The sequence below is a fragment of the Pinus tabuliformis genome, chromosome X (assembly GCF_031772625.1).
Source record: "Pinus tabuliformis cultivar Carrire ecotype Pingquan chromosome X, CPIR1, whole genome shotgun sequence".
NCBI classification, from domain to species: domain Eukaryota; kingdom Viridiplantae; phylum Streptophyta; class Pinopsida; order Pinales; family Pinaceae; genus Pinus; species Pinus tabuliformis.
The window spans coordinates 528,692,421-528,713,609 of NC_142308.1; the positions used below are offsets into that span (position 1 = coordinate 528,692,421).

At 38.4% G+C, this 21,189-nt stretch overlaps 1 protein-coding gene across 9 annotated transcripts in view; it reads right to left on the bottom strand.

Moving 5' to 3' along the window:
* LOC149141047 (uncharacterized) overlaps positions 1–21,189 on the bottom strand; it is a 103,720-nt gene that overhangs the window by 45,117 nt on the left and 37,414 nt on the right. The window contains exons 2-6 of one of the 9 annotated variants that reach the window (XM_089447524.1): positions 16,085–16,241; positions 15,154–15,299; positions 7,575–7,669; positions 6,896–7,081; positions 6,183–6,222 (exon numbers count right to left, since the gene is read on the bottom strand). In XM_089447524.1, the coding sequence (XP_089303650.1) occupies positions 6,183–6,222; positions 6,896–7,081; positions 7,575–7,577 (229 nt within the window). In that variant the 5' untranslated portion in view covers positions 7,578–7,669; positions 15,154–15,299; positions 16,085–16,241. The remainder of the gene's footprint in view (positions 1–6,182; positions 6,223–6,895; positions 7,082–7,574; positions 7,670–15,153; positions 15,300–16,084; positions 16,242–21,189) is intronic. The other 8 variants (XM_089447525.1, XM_089447523.1, XM_089447528.1 and 5 more) reach the window with 8 other exon arrangements.

Sequence of the window (21,189 nt, forward strand, 5' to 3'; positions counted from 1 at the left end):
TGACCCTCAAGCCTCCTCTTATACTTTTCTTGTTGAATCTTCAACGACCGAGATTAAGTCCCTAATCAACGGCTAAGATTAGAACTGGCTTGATCCTCGTCACTTGGAACTTTCTCACACATATTTTATTAATACACATTAATATTTTTATTTTCCTAAGTTTAGACTTAGGAGCTCATTAAAAATACTAATTATTTTAATAACTCCTCATCCGGGTGGAATTTCTCCACACGATTTCTGGGTCTTGGAGATCTCATGTGCCTTAGCCTCTCCACCAAATTTCAAAGCTAGAGCACAACCAGAAAATCAACATGGTTTCAGAACCTAGGTGAAAGAGCAACCAAGTTTAAAGCCAGCCTGTTTCAAGTTACTCCACTAGGGTTTGTCCTCTCACAGCTATTCAAACTCCAACCCTAATGAAGTTCTAGTTAGGATTGAAAGCCATAGTCTGAACTCTATTTAAAGCCCTCATCCAAGTCTTGTTGCAATTAAAAAGGAGGACCAAAGTACTAATCCAAGTTTTGCAGCCCTAGTTCAGGGCAAAAACCTTAGACCAACAAGATTAAAATCAGACCAGATAAGTTAGAGATGGTTTTGACTTTGTCTTAGGAAGAAAAGAAATCGAGTTAACTGTCTAAGATTAGGAAGTTCAAGGGAAGATTATTTTGCATCCACTGAAGAAGGACAGTCAAATTTTGTTAAGAAAACCAGCTTTGTTTTATGCCCTAGAAGAGGTTCAAAACCTCTATTTTGTGAAAAAATCTTGTGGACAGAAGCACAAAGGAGGACCACAACCAACCTGAGGCTAGGTCGCAAACCTAAAAGGGGCCGTGAGGCCTCAACCTTAGAAAACACAAGTCCGAAGTACCTCGGGGTTGAGGAAGGCCAACAAAACAGTGTTTGAAGAGGTAAAACTTCAGCAAAGTTTGAGTTCAAGCAAGGAAGTAATCTCAGAATTTGAAAATTTGCAAGGAGAAACTTGGAGGTTGTTCATGATTTTTTATGGAGGACATTGGAATGCCATATTCCCTCTTTGATGAAGACATCTTACTTTCATATACCATGCTATCTTAGCAATTTGTAAATATGGCTCAACTTGCAATATTTTGTCTTTATTGGAAGGGTTGAACAGAACTTTTGAAATTAGAGTAGCAGGGCCAAGTTTAATCTTAGACAAGGGCTCTCGTTTAGGCAGCTTCAAGGTCAAAGTTGAAATTTGTTTATAAAGAGACAGAATCAAGAGTATTGCTCATGTATGTGTAGGAAGATGCCTTGTGTATCATTATATGTTGTTGAAGTTAAAAATTGTATTGGTTGAGATATGTTGCTATGGTTTTGCCAAATCAGATTGAAATTTACTCCAGAGCCAGAGGGAGCTCAGGAGAAAGACTCATATAAAGCAAGAAAAGTCATAACTATCGTATTAAAGATGACCCCTTCCTAGAAGAGATGGTAGACTTAGGGTATGTAAACCCTAGGAAAATGTTGAGGGATATGATTTAGAAAAACCCTAGAGCTAGACAAAGAAACCCTAGCTCATGAAAGGAAGAAAAGGAAAGTAACATGTTGATGATGAGGATGAGGATGATGATATTGCAAATGGATTTCAATGATTTTTGCATGAAAGCAAGGATCAAGAGGGATTTGACAATTCCCTAAAATCCTCATATCAAAAGATAAGTACTTTATATCTTTCTTCCTTGATTATTGCTTTACTTTTGGGGCAGCCTCTTGTCTTTTTATCTTTTGCTTGGTTATAATCATTTCCTCTGTGACCTCCTAATGAGGTTTGCAGGTACATCGTAAAGGTTGCCAAGGCTCTAGCAACAGATGGAAGCATTGGAAAGAATGAAGCAAAGGTTGTGGCAAGAGGACTCTCCCAGGATAGAGCATAAACACGCTAGAGTGATTTGTGCTCAAGAGAGAGAAATTGTACTGACATCTAGAACCATACCAGGTGACCGAAAGAGCAAGTTTGAAGGATGCCATAATGGAGGAAATTGTGCTAAGACCTGAAGGGAAGTCAGTGGTGACTTCCAAGTGGATCTACAAGATCAAGCATACGGTATCTGGCAACATAGAGAACTACAAAGTGAGATTCATGGTAAGAGGGTTATCCAGAAAGAGGGAGAGGACCATGAAGTGACATTTGTTCTAGTTTCCAGGTACACTTCTATTAGAATTATTATTTCTATTACTTCTATTATGGATTGGAGATTACATCAAATGGATGTAAAGACCATTCTCCTCAATGGAGTGATTGAGGAAGAAGTGTACATAGAGCTACCTCAAGGCTTTGAGGTACATGAGAGGGAATCTCATGCTTGTAAACTGAAGAAAGCTTTGTACAACCTCGAGCATGGTATTTTCGGATTGATGGATATTTGTTGAGTCTTGGTTGATCTTGTTATTATATGACTTGTTTCTGACGGAAGCAAAAGGACTCACGTGACAAAGGGAGCAACAGTGGCAGGAGGATTTGCTTCTATGATAGAGGGAGCAATCAAGCCCTGCTTCAATGTCAGAGGAAGCTGACCTCTAAGTTCGATCTAGCTTCGATGCATTACTTCCTTGGTCAAGGGAACCATACTATTGAGATCCTTCAGAGGTTTGGGATGATGGACTATAAGTCCATGATGACCAATATGAGGAAACTTAATGGCTCTAACTTAGATTCAGATTTGGTGGATCCCACGATATCATGAGATTGAGATTGTTAGATCAGATGCTTAGAGACGAGAGGTCTCTAAGAGAAGTATGCCTCTGTGAGTGGACCATGTCAGACAACAAATATGCTTCAGTGACTACGAAGCAACAGTGGCAAAGGGAGCAACCAAGATTGCCACAACAAGATATGTTTCAAATGGTGCACCCAGTCAGGGTGACCAGAAAGCAGTTGTGGTGATGAATCCAATGAAGGAAGCCAATCAGTTTATGGTTGAGCCAAGGCATGTGATACAACATGTATTGAGGTACCAGCATGGTACTGTTGAATATGGATTGAGATATGATGCAGTACAGTTGCAAGGATATACAGATTCAGATTGAGCAGGAAGCGTTGAAGACAAGAAGAGCACATCAAGATGTTGCTTCAATTTGGGTTATGTTGTGATATCCTTAGTGAACATTTAGCAGACAATTGTCGCACTTAGCACTGCAAAAGCTAAGTATATTGTAGCTAGTTTGGCGAGTTGAGAAGTAGTGTGGCTTTAGAAGCTTCTTGCAAGATTGTTTGATCGAGTGCTAGAAACAACCGTGATGACAGATCAAAGCACATTGAGATCAAGTACCAAGACATGGTACAAAATGGAGCAGTATGGCTCCAGACGAGCATGTTGCTAACATTCTCAAAAACCTTTATCCCAGGATGAAGTTTGTTTACTTTAGGGACAAGCTTGGAGTGGTTGAGAATGCTTCCCTCGGTTAGAGGGAGTGTTGATGTTGTAGCATCAAAGGCAGACATTCTCCCTCGGTTAGGATATTGACAGATCAAGGGTATTGACCAAAAGCCATGTAATGTAGCTAGGGAGAATGGCCCAAAGAGCATCAAGGCCAGGAGTGCTCCCCTAGTCAGAAGGTTCTGACCATATTGCCAAGAGATACTTGGCTAGTGGCCAGAGTGAGTGCTTTTAGCATCGGATGAGTGTTTTACCATTCAATTGGCATGCAGGAATGGTAATTGGCCTAGGGTTTCACCATTTTTTTTGGTCAAAGGTATTGACCTTGCTCCAAGTGACGACTTGTTGAGTTGGTGACCCGGGACTACTCTTGTTGACCTCAGTCAGAAGACCATATCGCCAAAGGTGTTTTTGGCTAGTGGGTGACTAGATCCATTTGCAAAGGGGATTTGACTAGTAGACAACTAGTTCCTTTGCATGATGCTGATGCACGATGCTTTCCACATGGTTCTAGGTTAGAACATGAAGTGGATGGATATATCAACATAGCAAGCTCATTCAATATTTTTGTGGATGGAGAAAATGTTCAGCAAAGAAGACATCTAAGAAAGTCAAAGTTGAATACCTCCCTAGCCAAGAGGGAGTGTTGATTTTTGGTGGCTGCAGTCGGTATTCAAGTTGACCCCAGAGTCCAGATCAGCCCAGCACAAGGAAACGTACCCCTTGGGCACCACTAGAACATTTTAAATACAAACTCGGCCTCCCTCATTTGGACATCAACTCGAATCTCACACAAGCATCTAATTTTTGTTCACACGTGCGAAGGAGAAGCAGGAAGCCTTCTGAAGCTTGACCGAGCCCTCTTTCGAGGTCTGTTGACCAGCACTGAGTCCTGACCTGAACTGTTTGACCAAATACTGAGGCAATTGACCAAGCTGTTCTCAGGTCAGTTTGACCAAATTGAGGCAGTTGACCGAGCTGTTCTGAGGCAAGTTTGACGGAGATTCTGAGGCAGCTGCAGGAGACCGAATTTTGGCCCTGTTGACTGGAGTTGACCAAAATCTGTCCATTAACAGAAGGCAGAATTTTTGGTCTGTTTGACCAGGTTTGGCCTGTATGATATAGGTGGTATGTTTGACCAATTTTGACTGGAAAGATCACTTTTGCTGAATTGAACAATATCTTCTAGAAAAGGTTGTTGGGTTTTCTCCCAAGTTTAGGTTTCCTATGTGGAAATTTTGTCTCTTTGTGTGCTCGGCTGTCTCTTTTTGCATTACTGGTGATATTTCTATGTATAATTGCTTAATGATGTATTTGACATAAGTGAACTTAATTAAGACATCATTGGAAACTAATTATCAAATTAGAAGATCAGATTTCTCTTAGAAAATCAACAAAACTCACCTACCTAAAACTACCTAAATCTTAAATTTGCAATACTAAAAGCTTCCCTCTCCTTTCTTACCTCATTTCGCTTCTCAAAAATTGCATTTATTGTTTGTAGTGAAGAAAAACCTTCCCTGGTGTTAGAGTATGTAGACCTAACTTATCGGGCTTTTGGATCACATTGGTGGTTAATTGGGTATGCTTTCTCGTCCCAAAGTTGAGGGTTTAGGGGCAATTAACTAAAACCTTAAACCTAGTTATATTGAAGGCCATAGCCTCATTTGTACATCATCAAAAAACATCGTTTATGAATTGAGTTTCTATTCGATTACGGAGTTTTCTTCCTTATTGGATCTCTCCACTATAATCTTTGTGCTCTTGTGATCATGTGTATTGAGCTTTCTTTATTTGGTGTTTATTATCACATTATAGCAAAGCTATGATTTTCGTTGAGCTAAGTCCAATACCATTAATTCTCACACCTGGCAGCATGTTGTTGTAGCTGATTTGGAGTTGCTAGGCACTAACTTGGAACTGACTTGGATTTCTCATTAGATTAGGGTTTGATGAGTTTTAGCCTCTAAGGGCCAATTAAAGCCTCAATGTCAGTGTATTATGTCTCAGTATATCAATTACTCTTTCAGAGGTTTAATTTTATGTATCTCCAAACTTATAATTTATAGATCTCAATATGATTATCATTACACCTATCTGCACCTTTTGCAATGTAAATCAGCCTTTTTCCTTTCTGCACCTTATGCAATGTAAATCAGCATTTTGCCTATCCACACCTTTTGCAATGTCAATCAGCAAGCTTTCATGTTGGATGTCCATTTTTTTGTATTTAAGTTGATGTACATGAATGTATATATATGTGTGCACTGTGTCTATATAATTTTTTAATATTTTACATATTTTTCAATTTTGCTGAGTCAACTCCAAGTCAAAGGGCACAGCAAGTCCGAATCTGACTACTTTGATCTCAAGGAACAAAAGGAAAACAGGAATTTTGATGTAACTTCCTCAATTGCATAGCATGTTTAAGTCACGAAAGGCAATACTGACAACATTATTTCTCAATACATAAAATGTCGGGGAACAGACTCCTGATTTCTTAAAACTAGGAGACCAACTACAGTTCAACATAATATTTCAGTTGTTAAGAACCTTCATAATTTACTAATTTCATTCACACCTCAGTATGATCTACGACACACTTCAAAACAAGAAGAGCGTGCCCTAGTATATATATTGAAATAAATACACCTATAACTAGCATTAAATATATGTTAAACATACAAACATGCAAATTTTTTAATTTACAAAAGGCAGAATAATAAAAAAATTAAAATTAAACAAATACTTCAAGAAAATACAATCGAGTGCATGAAGTACAACCTTGTCTCACTGTTAATGCAACAGCGGCATCGTTCTCAACCTGCATACCATTAAGCAGACAAATGATCAGTAATTATTCAACTTTGTCAATGTTCAATTCTGAGACCCTCTTATGTTTCTTATTCTAGTATGGAACAAGACAAAAGTTGTACAGAAGCCAAATATTGACGAAATGAATTGTATTTGAGACAATACAGATTGAGACAAGTATTGAGTAATTTGTTCAACTTTGCCAATGTTGATCTCTAAGACTCTCGTAAGTTTCGTATCCTCCCATAGGAAAAAACAAAGAATGTGCATAACCCAATTGAGCAAACTTGTGAGAACCCAATGAAACAACATCGTCATGATATCTCCAGACTTAAAATTCCCTGCTTAGAAAGGAAAAAAGATTGAACAAGCTGATCAAAAAGCTATTTCGAAGAAGGTCACTTATTATGGATGTTCTCATGCTAACATAAATAGTCTTAGAAGCAGACATAAACACCTTAAACGATACCTGTTATCTGGGAGTATACGTGCAAAATATAGACTCAGGCCAATGCCAACCTTGAAAAAATAAATTTAAAAATAAAAAACTCCAAATTCCAGATACTTTCTACACAACTTGGTGCAATCCACGGATTTTCTCTATTAGCTTGCATGCAAGAATGGATCAAATAGGTATGCTATTTCATAATTAAAAGCAACCACAATAACCTGAAAAAGATCACCTTTTGTTGTGCCAGGGTCTTTGCATCCTCTAGAACCTGCTCTGTTGATAGAAGAATCAATCGCTGATCCCCTACTGGATGGTCAGTAAGTGACTCCAACTTTTGCTTGATCTCCATTACTGTTTCAGTTGGATCACAAGCTATAAAGTAGGTTGTCTTCTTTCGCTTCACACGAATAAACATTGCCTGTTCATAGATCCAGAAATTTATTAACATGCATAATTTCAGCACATTGAAATTAACAGTATCATTTGTCATCAGCATTACATGGAACTTTAGGCACAGGAAACAATTTTATTTCGCTTAATGCAATAACAACATTTCCTGAGTACATTTAACAAAAATTAGAACCAACTTCAAAGAATTACTTTGATCAGATCTTATGTCTGAAAACTAGACAAGAATTTCACCATTTAACTAGAAATTTGTTAAGTGATTTACTCAATCCATAAACATTATTCGTCTGTGTGCCTATTTGTACAGACAAAACAGTTTGATTCAATTGAATATGAAATGAATCACCTATGTTGAATTCAACAACTATGAAATTCACATAACTTGCAAAGTAATGAAACCAGAAATACAACTTCAAATGAACCAAAGAAACCTCCACAATAAATGCAACTTCCAAAAGAAAACATGAATCCGAGTAAACTCATGGAGAAACAATGAATACAACCATTTCGCTCCCAAGTTATTCTGTATGTGGAAGAATTGGAACAGTTGAACAAGCCTATCACTCTGTGAGCTCTCTTCAGCTTCTGTCAAACCTGTCTGAGATCAATCCACTAGACAATTAAATTCACGATTCACGTGATGCTAGCAATAGCTTGAAATACTTGACATACAGCAAACACAGCATTTATTTTTACATACCAGCACCCTATTATCATGAAAATATTGAACTATGGTCATTTTTTTCTCATTATATTTCTCATACTTCTGCTGTTAGTCAGTTATGCAACCAATCTTTAAGTCAGCAAATGCGTTGGATTGCTTGATATACAAAACACAGTTAACACATTGCGCAGTACAGTTCCCAGAGTTAAGAATCTAAATGAACATTATACATGGGAGCACGTTTGTTTAGACTTAGTGTTGATCATGTGGAGCATTCACTATCAGAGAGACACTGATGCAGGAGCATCCAGATTTAGCCAGCAATGTGATTGTGTGTTCGCATGTTGTGGCTAACAAGGGGTGAAAAAAAATGATTATTACTATTTTATTAGGCTTTAATTGTGAGAAGTTAGTTTGTTTTGATTTCTAAACTAAATAGGAATAAATGGCAAGTTGATCCTCCCTGCGAGGAGATCAAGCCAAGTAGATTAGATCATTAAGTTAGGATAGGATTTCGTTTTTAAAAATAGTAAACTCCTTCATTTGTGGAAGGAGGCTGTTAGTTAGTGATATGGTTTTCTGATTGTAATCTCAAGTGAGGAGAGACAGAGAGCCAGAATAGGGAGAGAAAAAATCAAGCCATCGACGGCCAGATGGGATAAGACCCACTTTCATAAATAAAATTCTGTTTTTTTGGGGCTATCAGAGGCTTTCTGTTGAGTTTGATCATAGAGTAGTTGTTGGGCTGTTGATAACAGTCAGACATTGTGTCACCGTGAACCTTCGATTGTATATCCCTTACCTTCCCTAAATCATACACACAGGATCAAAATCTGGCTCAATCACAAGACATAGCAGCTAATCCTCTGCACAGCCCCATAATTAATGAGGCATGATCTACAGGATTGGCAATCAAATCGTGAAGGTTACCATCGGATCAGCAATTCGACAACGGAGGAAACCCAGTAAAAGAAAATCCAGAAGAAATTTGGTTAAATCATATTTCTGAGCTCGATGCTGCATTTTTTTCCTTTCTGGCACTACGTTTTGTCAGTTAACGTTGTGCTTCCCCTCTTGGCACTGCCCTTTGCCGAAATTGCTGCGTTTTTGTGTAAAACGCTGTGTGTTTGTCAGGGACCTGCTAATCGAATTTCCTCAGGCCAGAGAGTCCTCAAAATCGACTTCTTTGATGCGGATCGTCCTCCCCATGAACTACCTATAGCTTAAATCTGGTTAAGGTTTGTCTGTGCTTCGTTTTAGGTGTTAGTAAATAGAATTTTGTAGGTTGTAGTGGTCTTTCAAACTGGTTCTACATCATTTGGTATCAGAGCCCAGAAATTGAGTTCTGTTCTCAGGAATTGCAGCAAATATGCCACCTAGGAGAGGAGATGGTATAGGTCAGGGAAGGCTTGTAGCCAATGCAGTTTTGGTGGATGAGATTCGACATCTTCGTACAAGGATGGAGACAATGGAAACTGCTCAGAGGAGAGCACCTGATGAAGGGGATGTCAGCGCTGCCAAGGAATCTTCTGAGGAAGAAGAAGAGGAAGAAAGCGAAGTAGCTAAAGTTTTCAAGATAATGGCAAAAGTAAGTGGGAGACCGAAGGTAGAAGTACCTTTGTATGAAGGAAATCTTAATGTGGAAGAGCTGATGGATTGGATCAGTTCATTAGATAAATACTTCGACTATGAGGAGGTCGAAGATAAGAAGAAAGTGAAATTTGCAGCTACCAGATTGAAGGGCCATGCAGCCATTTGGTGGGATGAGTTACAAACATCCAGAGAAAGGAAAGGAAAGCCCAAAATTAAGCAGTGGGATAGAATGGTGGGAAAATTGAGAAAGTAAATTTATGCCAAAGGATTACCAGTTGAATCTTTTCAGACAGTTACAAAACTTGAGGCAGAAAGGAATCACTGTCAAGGAGTACACAAAGGAGTTTTACAGACTGAGCATAAGAGCCGGACAAGCTAAAGATAATATGCAAAAGGTAGCCATATACATCAATGGCTTGAGATATGACATATAGGATGAAATCAGTTTGTTGAGTCTGAAGATAATTGAAGATGCCTATCAAGCAGCTTTGAAGGCAAAGGAGAAGATGTTGAGGAAGCAAAATCAGAGGAATAGAGGTAAAAGTCCAGCAAGAGGTAGAGGAACTACCAAACCAAGGTTTCAGCATTCACAAAATGAAGCAAGAAGTTCAAGTACCAGACCACCATAGAGAGGAGACTTCAGTAGAGGAAGATTTGTGCCGAGAGGTAGAGGTCGAGGAAGAGAAATTCATTGTTATGTATGTGGAGAACTAGGACATGGATCATGGGATTGTCCTCACAACAAAACAACAACCCAGAGGAATGTGAATATAGTAGAGACAAAGGAAGAAAACCCACAGGTCACAAGGAAAGAAGAGCCACCTGAGGTAGGAGAATCTTTATTGTTGAAGAGAGTGTTGCTTAAGGCAGAGAAAGAAGCAAATGAACCAGCACAGAGGAAGAGTTTATTCAGGACTATGTGCAAGTGTAAAGGGAAATGCTTCAAGGTTGTGATTGACAGTGGGAGCACTGACAATCTTGTTTCCACAGAGATGGTTGAGAAATTGGGATTAACCAAGACAGCGCATCCTACTCCTTACAAAGTTTCGTGGCTACAAAAAGGACATCAACTCTTAGTGACAGAACAGTGCAGAGTGGAGATACAGATTGGGACATATAAAGATGTTATATTGTGTGATGTGATGCCCATGGACGTGTGCCATATATTGTTGGGAAGACTGTGGCAGTTTGATAGAAAGGCCATACATGATGGCAGGAGGAATACATATACCTTGGAGAAGGATGGGAATAAGCACACATTGTTGCCTTTGAAGGACGAAGCGGACAAAGGAATAGCTAGAGATAGTGTTTTGTTGATCAGTGGAAAGGAGTTGCTGCAAGAAGTTAAGAAGGAGAAAGAAATGTGTTTTGTTGTTGTGGGAAAACCCAAGGTAATTCTAACTTCTACGAATCTGGACAATTTACCTGTAGAAATTAAAGATCTGTTAGACAATTATGCTGATATTATTGTTGATGAGTTGCCAAGTGCATTGCCGCCAATCAGAAGTATCAGCCACCATATCGATTTGATACCTGGTGCGAGTTTGCCGAACAAAGCAGCATATAGAATGACTCCACGGGAGAATGAAGAGGTCGAGAGACAGGTACAGGAATTGTTGGATAAAGGGTTGATCAGAGAAAGCTTAAGTCCATGCGCAGTACCAGCAGTACTCAGTCCGAAGAAAACTGGTGAATGGCGCATGTGTACAGACTCCAGAGCAATAAACAAGATCACTATCAGGTATAGATTTCCCTTACCACGTATGGATGATTTGATGGATTGTTTGAGTGGGTCAAAGTATTTTTCCAAAATAGATCTGAAGAGTGGATATCATCAAATAAGGTTTAGAGAGGGAGATGAATGGAAGACTGCATTTAAGACCAACAATGGGTTGTATGAGTGGTCAGCGATGCCTTTTGGGCTCACTAATGCACCGAGTACATTTATGAGACTGATGAACGAGGTGTTAAAGGAGTATGCTGGAAAATTCGTGATAGTTTATCTTGATGACATTCTAATTTTCAGTCAGAGTAAGGAAGAGCATTTGGAGCATCTTAATGTGGTTTTAAATACTTTGCAGAAGGAGAAACTGCTGATAAATTTGAAAAAGTGCAGTTTTATGCAGAAGGAGCTTGTTTACCTGGGATTTGTAGTCTCAGAGGAAGGTTTCAAGATGGACCCAGAAAAGATCCAAGCAATTGTGGATTGGCCAACTCCAAGAAGCATATTCGAGGTAAGGAGTTTTCATGGTCTTGCAAGTTTTTACAGGAAGTTTATAAAAAGTTTCAGTCAGATCTGTGCACCGACAGTTGAAACAATAAAGGAAAATAACCTGCCATTTAAGTGGACAGAGGTAGCAGATTGAAACTTCAAGCTGTTGAAAAAGAAGATCACGGAGAACCCTGTTCTAGCCTTGCCAAACTTTGATAAAACTTTCCAAGTTGAGACTGATGCTAGTGGAGTAGCAATTGGAGCTGTTTTGAGTCAAGAGCAGAGACCGATAGCTTATTTTAGTGAAAAGTTGAATGAGGCCAAGCGGAAGTACTCGTCCTATGACAAGGAATTCTACGCTATTGTGCAGGCTTTGAAGAAATGGAGGCATTTTTTGTTACCCAAGGAGTTTGTATTATATTCAAATAATCATGCACTGCAGTTTATAAACAATCAGCGAAAGTTGAGCCAAAAGCATGCTAAGTGGGTAGAGTTCTTGCAGAGTTTTACTTTTGTAATCAAGCATACAAGCGGTAAGTCAAATAAAGTAGCTAATGCTTTGAGTAGAGTAAGTCTTATTATGTAGGAATTGAAGATTGGCATTTTGGGGTTTGAAGAGGTGATGGATATGTATAAAGAAGACAGATTTTAAGGAAATATATGCAGCTGTTCAAAATCCGGTGATTCATAATAGAAGCCAGTGGTTAGACTACCTGATTCAAGGAGGATTGTTGTTCAAGAACAACAAACTGTGTATCCTGAAATGTTCCATGAGGGAAAATCTGATTAAAAAAAAACACAGTGGAGGACTGTCTGGAGTCTGCACACTTTGGGCAGGACAAAACATTTGCTCAAGTGTGTGTTTTTTATTATTGGCCTAAAATGCAAACTGATATCAAGAAGTTTATTGAGAAATGCAAGATTTGTCAACATACCAAGGGAAGGAGCCAAAATACTGGATTATATCAGCCATTACCCATACCCAATAGACCTTGGGATGCGGTCAGCATGGATTTTGTTTTGGGTTTGCCAAAAACTCAAAGAGGGCATGATTCTATTTATGTTGTTGTAGATAGATTTTCCAAAATGGCTCATTTCATTGCTTGTAAGAAAACTAGTGATGCAACTCATATTGCAAATTTGTTTTTCTCAGAAATTGTAAGATTACATGGTTTTCCTGTAAGCATTGTTTCAGACAGAGACACTAAGTTCGTGGGACATTTCTGGAGAACCTTATGGAAGAAGCTAGGTACAAACCTCAACTTTAGTTCAGCCTATCATCCTCAAACGGATGGTCAAACTGAAGTGGTGAACAGGAGCTTGGGAAACATTTTGAGGAGCTTGGTTTATAAGAATCCTAAACAGTGGGATTTGGCACTTGGTCAAGCTGAATTTGCTTATAATGATACTCCTAACCGGAGTACTGGTATGAGTCCATTTCAGATTGTTTTTGGAATGCATCCAAGAGGAGTCTATGAGCTTAGAGATTTGGGTCAGCAAGAGACAAAGAGTGCAAAGGCTGAATCATTTGCAGAACAAATGCAGAAATTGCAGTGGATGTCAAACAGAGATTACAGGAAAGCAGCAGGAAATATAAGCAAAGGGCTGATGAGAAGAGGAGAGAAAAGGACTTTCGAGTAAGTGATTTGGTTATGGTCTACTTGAGGAAAGAAAGATTTCCTATCAAGACATATAACAAGCTGAAAATGAAGAAGATAGGGCCATGTAGAATTCTGAGGAAATTTTCCTCTAATGCTTATGAGATTGAGCTACCAGAGGGAATTGGAATATCTCCTATTTTTAACATTGCAGATTTGTACCCATACAAGGAAGCAGAGACAGAAACACAAGATGAACTAACAGAAGAGAAGGTTGAGACTCCAAACTGGGAGGAGCAGATGCCAAAGACAGCAAAGAAGGAAGTGGAAGCCATTCTGGATAAAAGAGTAGCAAAGAAGACAAGGGGCCAAACATATTATCAGTATTTAGTCAAATGGAAGGGGCAGCCAGATGAAGATGCCAGTTGGATGACAGCAACAGAGTTACACAGATATCAAGTGGATCCAGAAGACATGATGGAACAGTCTTTTTCTTCCTTGGGAGTCTGATGCAGGAGAATCCAGATTTAGCCAGCAATGTGATTGTGTGTTCACATGTTGTGGCTAACAAGGGGTGAAAAAAAATTGATTATTAATATTTTATTAAGCTTTAATTGTGAGAAGTTAGTTTGTTTTGATTTCTAAACTAAATAGGAATAAATGGCAAGTTGATCCTCCCTGCGAGGAGATCAAGCCAAGTAGATTAGATCATTAAGTTAGGATAGGATTTCGTTTTTAAAAATAGTAAACTCCTTCATTTGTGGAAGGAGGCTGTTAGTTAGTGATATGGTTTTCTGATTGTAATCTCAAGTGAGGAGAGACAGAGAGACAGAATAGGGAGAGAAAAAATCAAGCCATCAAGGGCCAGATGGGATAAGACCCACTTTCATAAATAAAACTCTGTTTTTTTGGGGTATCAGAGGCTTTCTGTTGAGTTTGATCATAGAGTAGTTGTTGGGCTGTTGATAACAGTCCGACATTGTGTCACCGTGAACCTTCAATTGCATATCCCTTCCCTTCCCTAAATCATTCACACAGGATAAAAATCTGGCTCAATCACAAGACGTAGCAGCTAATCCTTTGCACAGCCACAAAATTAATGAGGCATGATCTACAGGATTGGCAATCAAATCGTGAAGGTTACCATCGGATCAGCAATTCGACAACAGAGGCAACCCAGTAAAAGAAAATCCAGAAGAAATTTGGTTAAATTGTATTTATGAGCTCGATGCTGCGTTTTTTTCCTTTCTGGCACTACGTTTTGTCAGTTAACGCTGTGCTTCCCCTCTTGGCGCTGCCTTTTGCCAAAATTGCTGCGTTTTTGTGTAAAACGCTGTGTGTTTGTCAGGGACATGCTAATCGAATTTCCTCGGGCCAGAGAGTCCTCAAAATCGACTTCTTTGATGCGGATCGTCCTCCCCATGAAGTTTGAACTACCTATAGCTTAAATCTGGTTATGGTTTGTCTGTGCTTCGTTTTAGGTGTTAGTGAATAGAATTTTGTAGGCTGTAGTGGTCTTTCAAGCTGGTTCTACATCAGACACTATACCATGCAGAGTCAATAAGTAGATTTACAGGGCAAATGCAGCCAACACCATAGCAAAGACGCATAGATGGACTTCAACTGACACAGTACAAAATTCAACCCATTAGCATATGATTTCACACAACACCTAACAAAGATCATCGATAACAAAAGAGAATGCAACCCAGTACAAGTTTAATCAACTAGCATAAATGTTGTGGTGTGGGACTCAGACTGGGATAACTTGGCTGAGATCCCAAATCATAGACTGAGAAAAAAAATGGCCAAAGCAGCCAACAATGGGCAAACATTAAAAAATGCATTAATCTTTCCTTTTCTTTTTTCAAATCAAAAGGTGTGTTATCATAGATTAAACATCATGTTCCCCTCTAACAGAACAATGAAACGAAGTTGTCACAGATGGAATCACAATCAAGAAGTTGATGAGAAAAATATTAACCCAAAAATCATGTTTTATTGCAGAATTGCACCTGTCAGGCAAGTTTTTCAGAAAAATCACCAATAGCTCATCAGATTCTTGGGTTTTTGTCTCGCAAGTTTCTCAAAGTCAGGAGATTTTTTCCATCAAATTACTTGTATCAGGGTTGGCTCACATTTTTCGGTTAGTCCTGCAACACTGTGGAATGGAATGCAATTCAATCAACTAATATATGAATTCAACTAAGGTTGTAAATTTGTAAACTGTTCAATAAATACAGAACACGATCAATAATACAGTGTAGATGATTGGACAAACGAAAGACAATTGGCCTACTATCATTTTAATATTAATGGGCTTGGTAAATAGAAGTCAATTTATCAATAAACTAAGAATGCAAATGTTGAATGAGAAAACAGAAAAGCCAACATACAAATAAACTAACAAAGTTGTTAATTGGGTTTATCTCTGGTGGTTGGAAGGAATGATTGTTATGATCCCCACCTAGGTTCAATTCCCACAAGTGGCATGATGAGCTTATATCGAGTATATTGCTGTAATGGCTTCGAGCCTTGTTATTGACCAGCCTTGTGCCAAGAAGATTCTAGGCTTTACCCTGGGGGTACCATAAGTACTCGAGGGTTTTCCCTAGGCTTTGTAGCTAGAGAAAAAAATAAATATATAAACTAACAAAGTAATAAAACATTTCTAAATAAAAACACTATTTAATACAAAAACTCAAGGTTTTATATATTTTACCTAGTGTGCATTACGCTTTCAAAAAATACATTTAAACTTAAAATAATCACAAGTGGTTCAATTTTTTAAAATTTCAAAATTCACCTTAATTCTCACTGTTTTTTTCTGCCCGTTCCATGACCTCTAAGTGTTTCAATATTTATTCAGATGCTAAGACTTTGAATCTTACTCTACATTTAAACCACCATTCAAGATGTCTATATAGGCAAAGAAGATTATGATACCTGTTACCACCCAAACTAACAAGGTTGCCAAGGTCCTTGCAACCTGCTAAGATGGCACACACTGGACAAGTGCCCACTATCACCTCGGCATGAGTCCCCACTCTTTAAGCCCAACTTCCTCTTAAATGGCTATGGGAGGATTCCACATATAAGATGACTTCACCCAACAAAAGGTTAATCAGTGCCTTGTATGGGATTTTGGGTGAAGAGAGGAGTTAATTTTTTAATGTTCTACTGATTTGAAAATGTAAGTTATGCAGAAACTAAATGCAGAACGGCAAATATGATTCACTCAAAATAGAAGATAAACATGTAAATAGTCCAAATGAGTGAGATTTTAATATATTGATGAATTCTATAAATATTTCTTGATATAAACATCTGGTAAGAGGGGTCATTGTGGTAATTTACTTGTTGTCCTGTGACTACAAATCTGAAAAGCTGTAGAAAAATGCAGGGAACAGCAGTTAAAAGTTAAAACCCCTTTTAGGGGCCACCAAATAGTGCCTAAGCACTCTATATTAATGATCCAGGGGTGGGGAAGCTAGGACAGCAATCTAGGATCACTTTAATCCCTTCCTAAGCCTCCAATCACAACAAAAGCTGGAAATTCTATTACAAAGATTATGGGATCAAAACACACTGGGTAAAAACCCAGAAACAAATTACAACCAACAAATAAGACTTTTACTTGATGAAATATGTTTATTTTAGCCCCAAATTAATGATATTAACTATAGTACGAATATGGAAACTAATTGCAAGGGTTATATGATGAAACTTACATGTACAGGCCCTCGTATCTTGAATTTTCTACAGAATCTGAATATTTATGGTTGTAGCTTAGTGCATATCTGCGAAGAAAAGCTCAATATACCCATGAAGAATTTACATTTGAAGCTTAAAACAAAGGAATATTGACCCCTTGGACTAGATCTAACTTTAGGCTCAAAAACCCAAAGGGTTACTAACTAAAGTTACTAAACTTCTGACAAAACTTAGAAAATATAAACTGTTGAATATTTAATTAAAAAAAAAAGGATTTTTTTTTAAATAGAAGAGTGTTTGTTGAGAATGGCTTATCTTGGCCACAATGTTACCTTTTAAATGCCAAGTGAATCACATTTACCCTTAAAGTTGGTCATGCACTTCAGACACTGAGGTGGGTTTAAAATCAAGAAGATTGCATTGCCCCCAACTATGTCCAAGATCTTCTTCCCAATCCAACTAGGAGTAATCTCTAGCGAGACACCTCCAATCCTTGGGTCAACTATGTAGCAAGAGAGATATTCACCCGTTTGAAGCAACCCCTTATAAGGGTTGGTCCAACCTCTGTTCCTACTCACTCCAACCTACAACAAGAGATTTAGAGAAGACTAGTGCCTTGTCTATTCTCTCCACGTGGCTATGTATCCCCTCAATGGATCGTCCCTCCAATCCTTGTGTAATCCTTACTACTTGTATATTATCTTTATTAAAACCCTTTACAACATAAACCAACAAACGATAAAATAGAAAGCCAACCCACACAATATACACAAGGTGTTTGCAAAATAAGAGTTCTATTATGGCATTGAGTGATATCACAATTCAACAACAACTTGAATGAGACGAGAGACTGGACTTTTATAATCTTCTTCACATAGTTTTAAAAACCGGAACCGATGACTAGACCGGTCCACCTAATAAACTGGGTTTCAAACCGGGACTGGTCAGATCTCAATGAACCGGTTTTTTAAAAAGCAAATGAAATAATTAATTTTTAATGAAAAAAAACTATTTTTAAGATTTAAAACCATGATTCCAAACCAATAGAGACAAAATATGCAAAGTTTGTTCATCTATATACCATATAAAGGTGAATATATCAAAATGGCACCGAGTGCAATACATATCATCGACAAAATACATAAGCAATGAGGCTCTAAATGGCCTATAAAGTCCAAAAACAATGCTACAAGCTATGGGGCCATTGGCCTACTACAAGACTACAAGTCTACTGGTACATATCAATGATCGACATGATCATTCATCATCATGGTCAAATTCATCACCACTACTCGACACAGGATCATCAACAGGAGCTACAGAGTGCAATACATATCATCGACAAAATACATAAGCAATGAGGCTCTAAATGGCCTATAAAGTCCAAAAACAATGCTACAAGCTATGGGGCCATTGGCCTACTACAAGACTACAAGTCTACTGGTACATATCAGTGATCAACATGATCATTCCTCATCATGATCAAATTCATCACCACTACTAGACACAAGATCATCAACAGGAGCTACATAAACATCATCTGGATCAGAGTTTGAGGATGCCTCAGCCTCATCTGCAACCTTAGTAGTAGCACTACCACCAATAACAATAGAAGTGGACCTAATGGAAGCACGAGTTGGTCGAGTTGCACGACTAGTGTCTTCCATTAGTTGTTTGCCTTTGCTTGATGTGGCTACTAATTCTGGTTCCGATGGCGCTGCCGCTACCAAATCTACTTCATCCCCCCCTAACACTATGTCAATATCAAAATCAGCATCAAATTCAGGATCTTCAGTCTCCACCCATTTGGATGTTAGATCAATATCGTCCAACACAATGGGATCTAGATCAAGTCTTATGTTCATCATTTGGTTGCGCCTTAGTCGAAGGTTGTATTGCACGAAGACAAGATCATTTAACTGTTTTTGTTCCAAACGGTTTCTCTTCTTCATGTGTATGCACTCAAAAACAGACCAATTACGCTCACAACCTAAAGCACTACAAGTTTGGCTGAGGACTCTAACTGCAAACTTTTGCAATTGAGGACATTGGCCGCCAAATGACTCCCACCAATGTGCTGCAAAGAAAAAGACATTAATTAGTAACTTAGTTCATTTCATTACTTATTTACAAGTATTTACAGACAATTTGAATTGTAAATTTGTAAACAATTGAACTTTAAAAGAAAAACAAATTGGAATTGCTTACCTGGTTGATCCACATCTCTTGCCATCTTTGCCAAGTTTTTGCCAAAGGTACTTGGTTAGGGACAATGCACTCCAAGCAATCATAAAATCCATCTCTGACCTCCCCAACCTACAAATCTCCTAACCGAGTTTTATAATGATACGTTGGGTTCAAAAAATACCCAACTGCATGTATACGACGATGGAGTTGATTGTTCCATCTGTTATCAATGATCTCCCATATACGCCCATATTTAGCTAACTTATCCTTGTAAGTTGCTCGTATCTGCTCCTTTGCCTGATCCATAGCCTCATAAATGTAGCCCATGGCCAATTTTTCCCCATCCCCCATCTGTAGCACCTTAACAAGGGGCTCGATAATTTTCACAAGTTCTACAGACCGTTTCCAAAAATAATTATCAAAAACTTTCTTTTTGGTGTCTTTTCCATCTTTTCTATGAGCCCACCAAGATGAAGTCCAATCATCAGAAGAAAACATTTTCTACAAGCTTTTTTGTTGAGAATTGAGACATTGCAATGTGAGGAAGTGAGTTGTAAATCTCGTAATTACAAACCTAACAAGCTCTTTGTCCCCAGTGTTTTTCCTCAATAGGCTCAATACCCATGAATGGTTGTAGATGTATTTTGTAATGCACTTGGCATGCTCTACAGTGTTTTTTACCCACTCCACTCTGCCTATGTCCTCAAGCATGAGGTCTATGCAATGTGCAGCACATGGAGTCCAAAATATGGTCTTATATTTGGACTCAAACATCTTTCCAGCAAGAACAGAGTTGGAGGCAGTATTTGTGATGCTCTACACAACATTTTGCCCCCCCACTTCCTTAATAATGTCATCCAAAAGCTCAAATAGAAGGGTTGCATCCTTCACCTTATCAGATGCATTAACTGATCTCAAAAACATGGTTCCTTGAGGGCAAGAAACAAGAAAATTAATGATAATGTGGTTCTTTCCATCGGTCCATCCACTTGATATGATTGAACAACCTATTTTGAGCCATGACTCTTTATACTCAGCCAAATACTCATCAATGGAAGAAATCTCTTTTTGCAAAAGAGCTCCCCTCAAGTCATGCATAGTAAGGCCTTTGAAGCCCTTTCTTGTAACTATAACAAAAACCCACATAGCTTGGTAATAAGGTGAGCGAGCAGCATTAAATGGTATATATGCATCATACCACCATCTAGCAATGTATTGAAAAGAAAATCCTTTCTATTGTTTTTTCCAATGTTCATCCAAAGTGGGTTGACGACTTTGCTAGGAGGAAGTGAGATTAGCAGAGGCACTGGTGGCAGAGGATGAGAAATAACAACTCATTGTTCCTTTAGATTGTTGGCCTTGACGATAAGACCCAAGAGCGGGAGGAACATAGTGAAAGGGGTCATTGGTGGAAAGGATAGAAGAGGAATCTTGAATCTCAAAATCATCATACCCACTCTCTTTCATGGATTGTAAAATTTCCTTCTTTCTTGCAATTTCTTCTTGTGTAGCCTTCTCCCTAGCCTTATTCTCCTCAAACTTCTCAAACTTGGCAAGGTATTCTGCCCTAACAGGACCTATCACTTCCTTTGGTGCATCACATGGCTTTACTTGGCCTCTTATCCCAGCCAAGTGTTGTTTCAACCTAAGAATACCTCCAATAGATTTATTGTAAAATTTGCATATCATTTTTCCATCAATCACATCACAATGAGCCCATGCACTGTCTTTGGCTTTTGGAGGAATGGTGGCTAGAAATATGTGAAATTTGCAAAGAACTCTGCCATTAAAATAAGAAATGCAGCCAAGAAAAATGGAAAACCTAAGATAAATTTGGGAAAAAAAGGGCATATTTAGCCTACAAAATTTGATAGCAAAGAACTAGAGATTTGATAACAATGTAGCATAGAACACATAAAAAAATTAAATACATGGACAGCAGTGAAATATGGATTTTTTCAAGTGAAAATCCTTACTTGGAAATGCAAACTAGCTTCCTTAGCCTCCTCTTGAAGATGCCAAGTCTACTAATAGCTCCAAACTATCTCCAAAATAGCTCCAAGTCCAACTCCAAGCCTCCAAGATGACTACTCCAGCAAAAACTCAACACTCTCCAAGCTCCCAATGAAACTCACAAAAACTCCAAATGA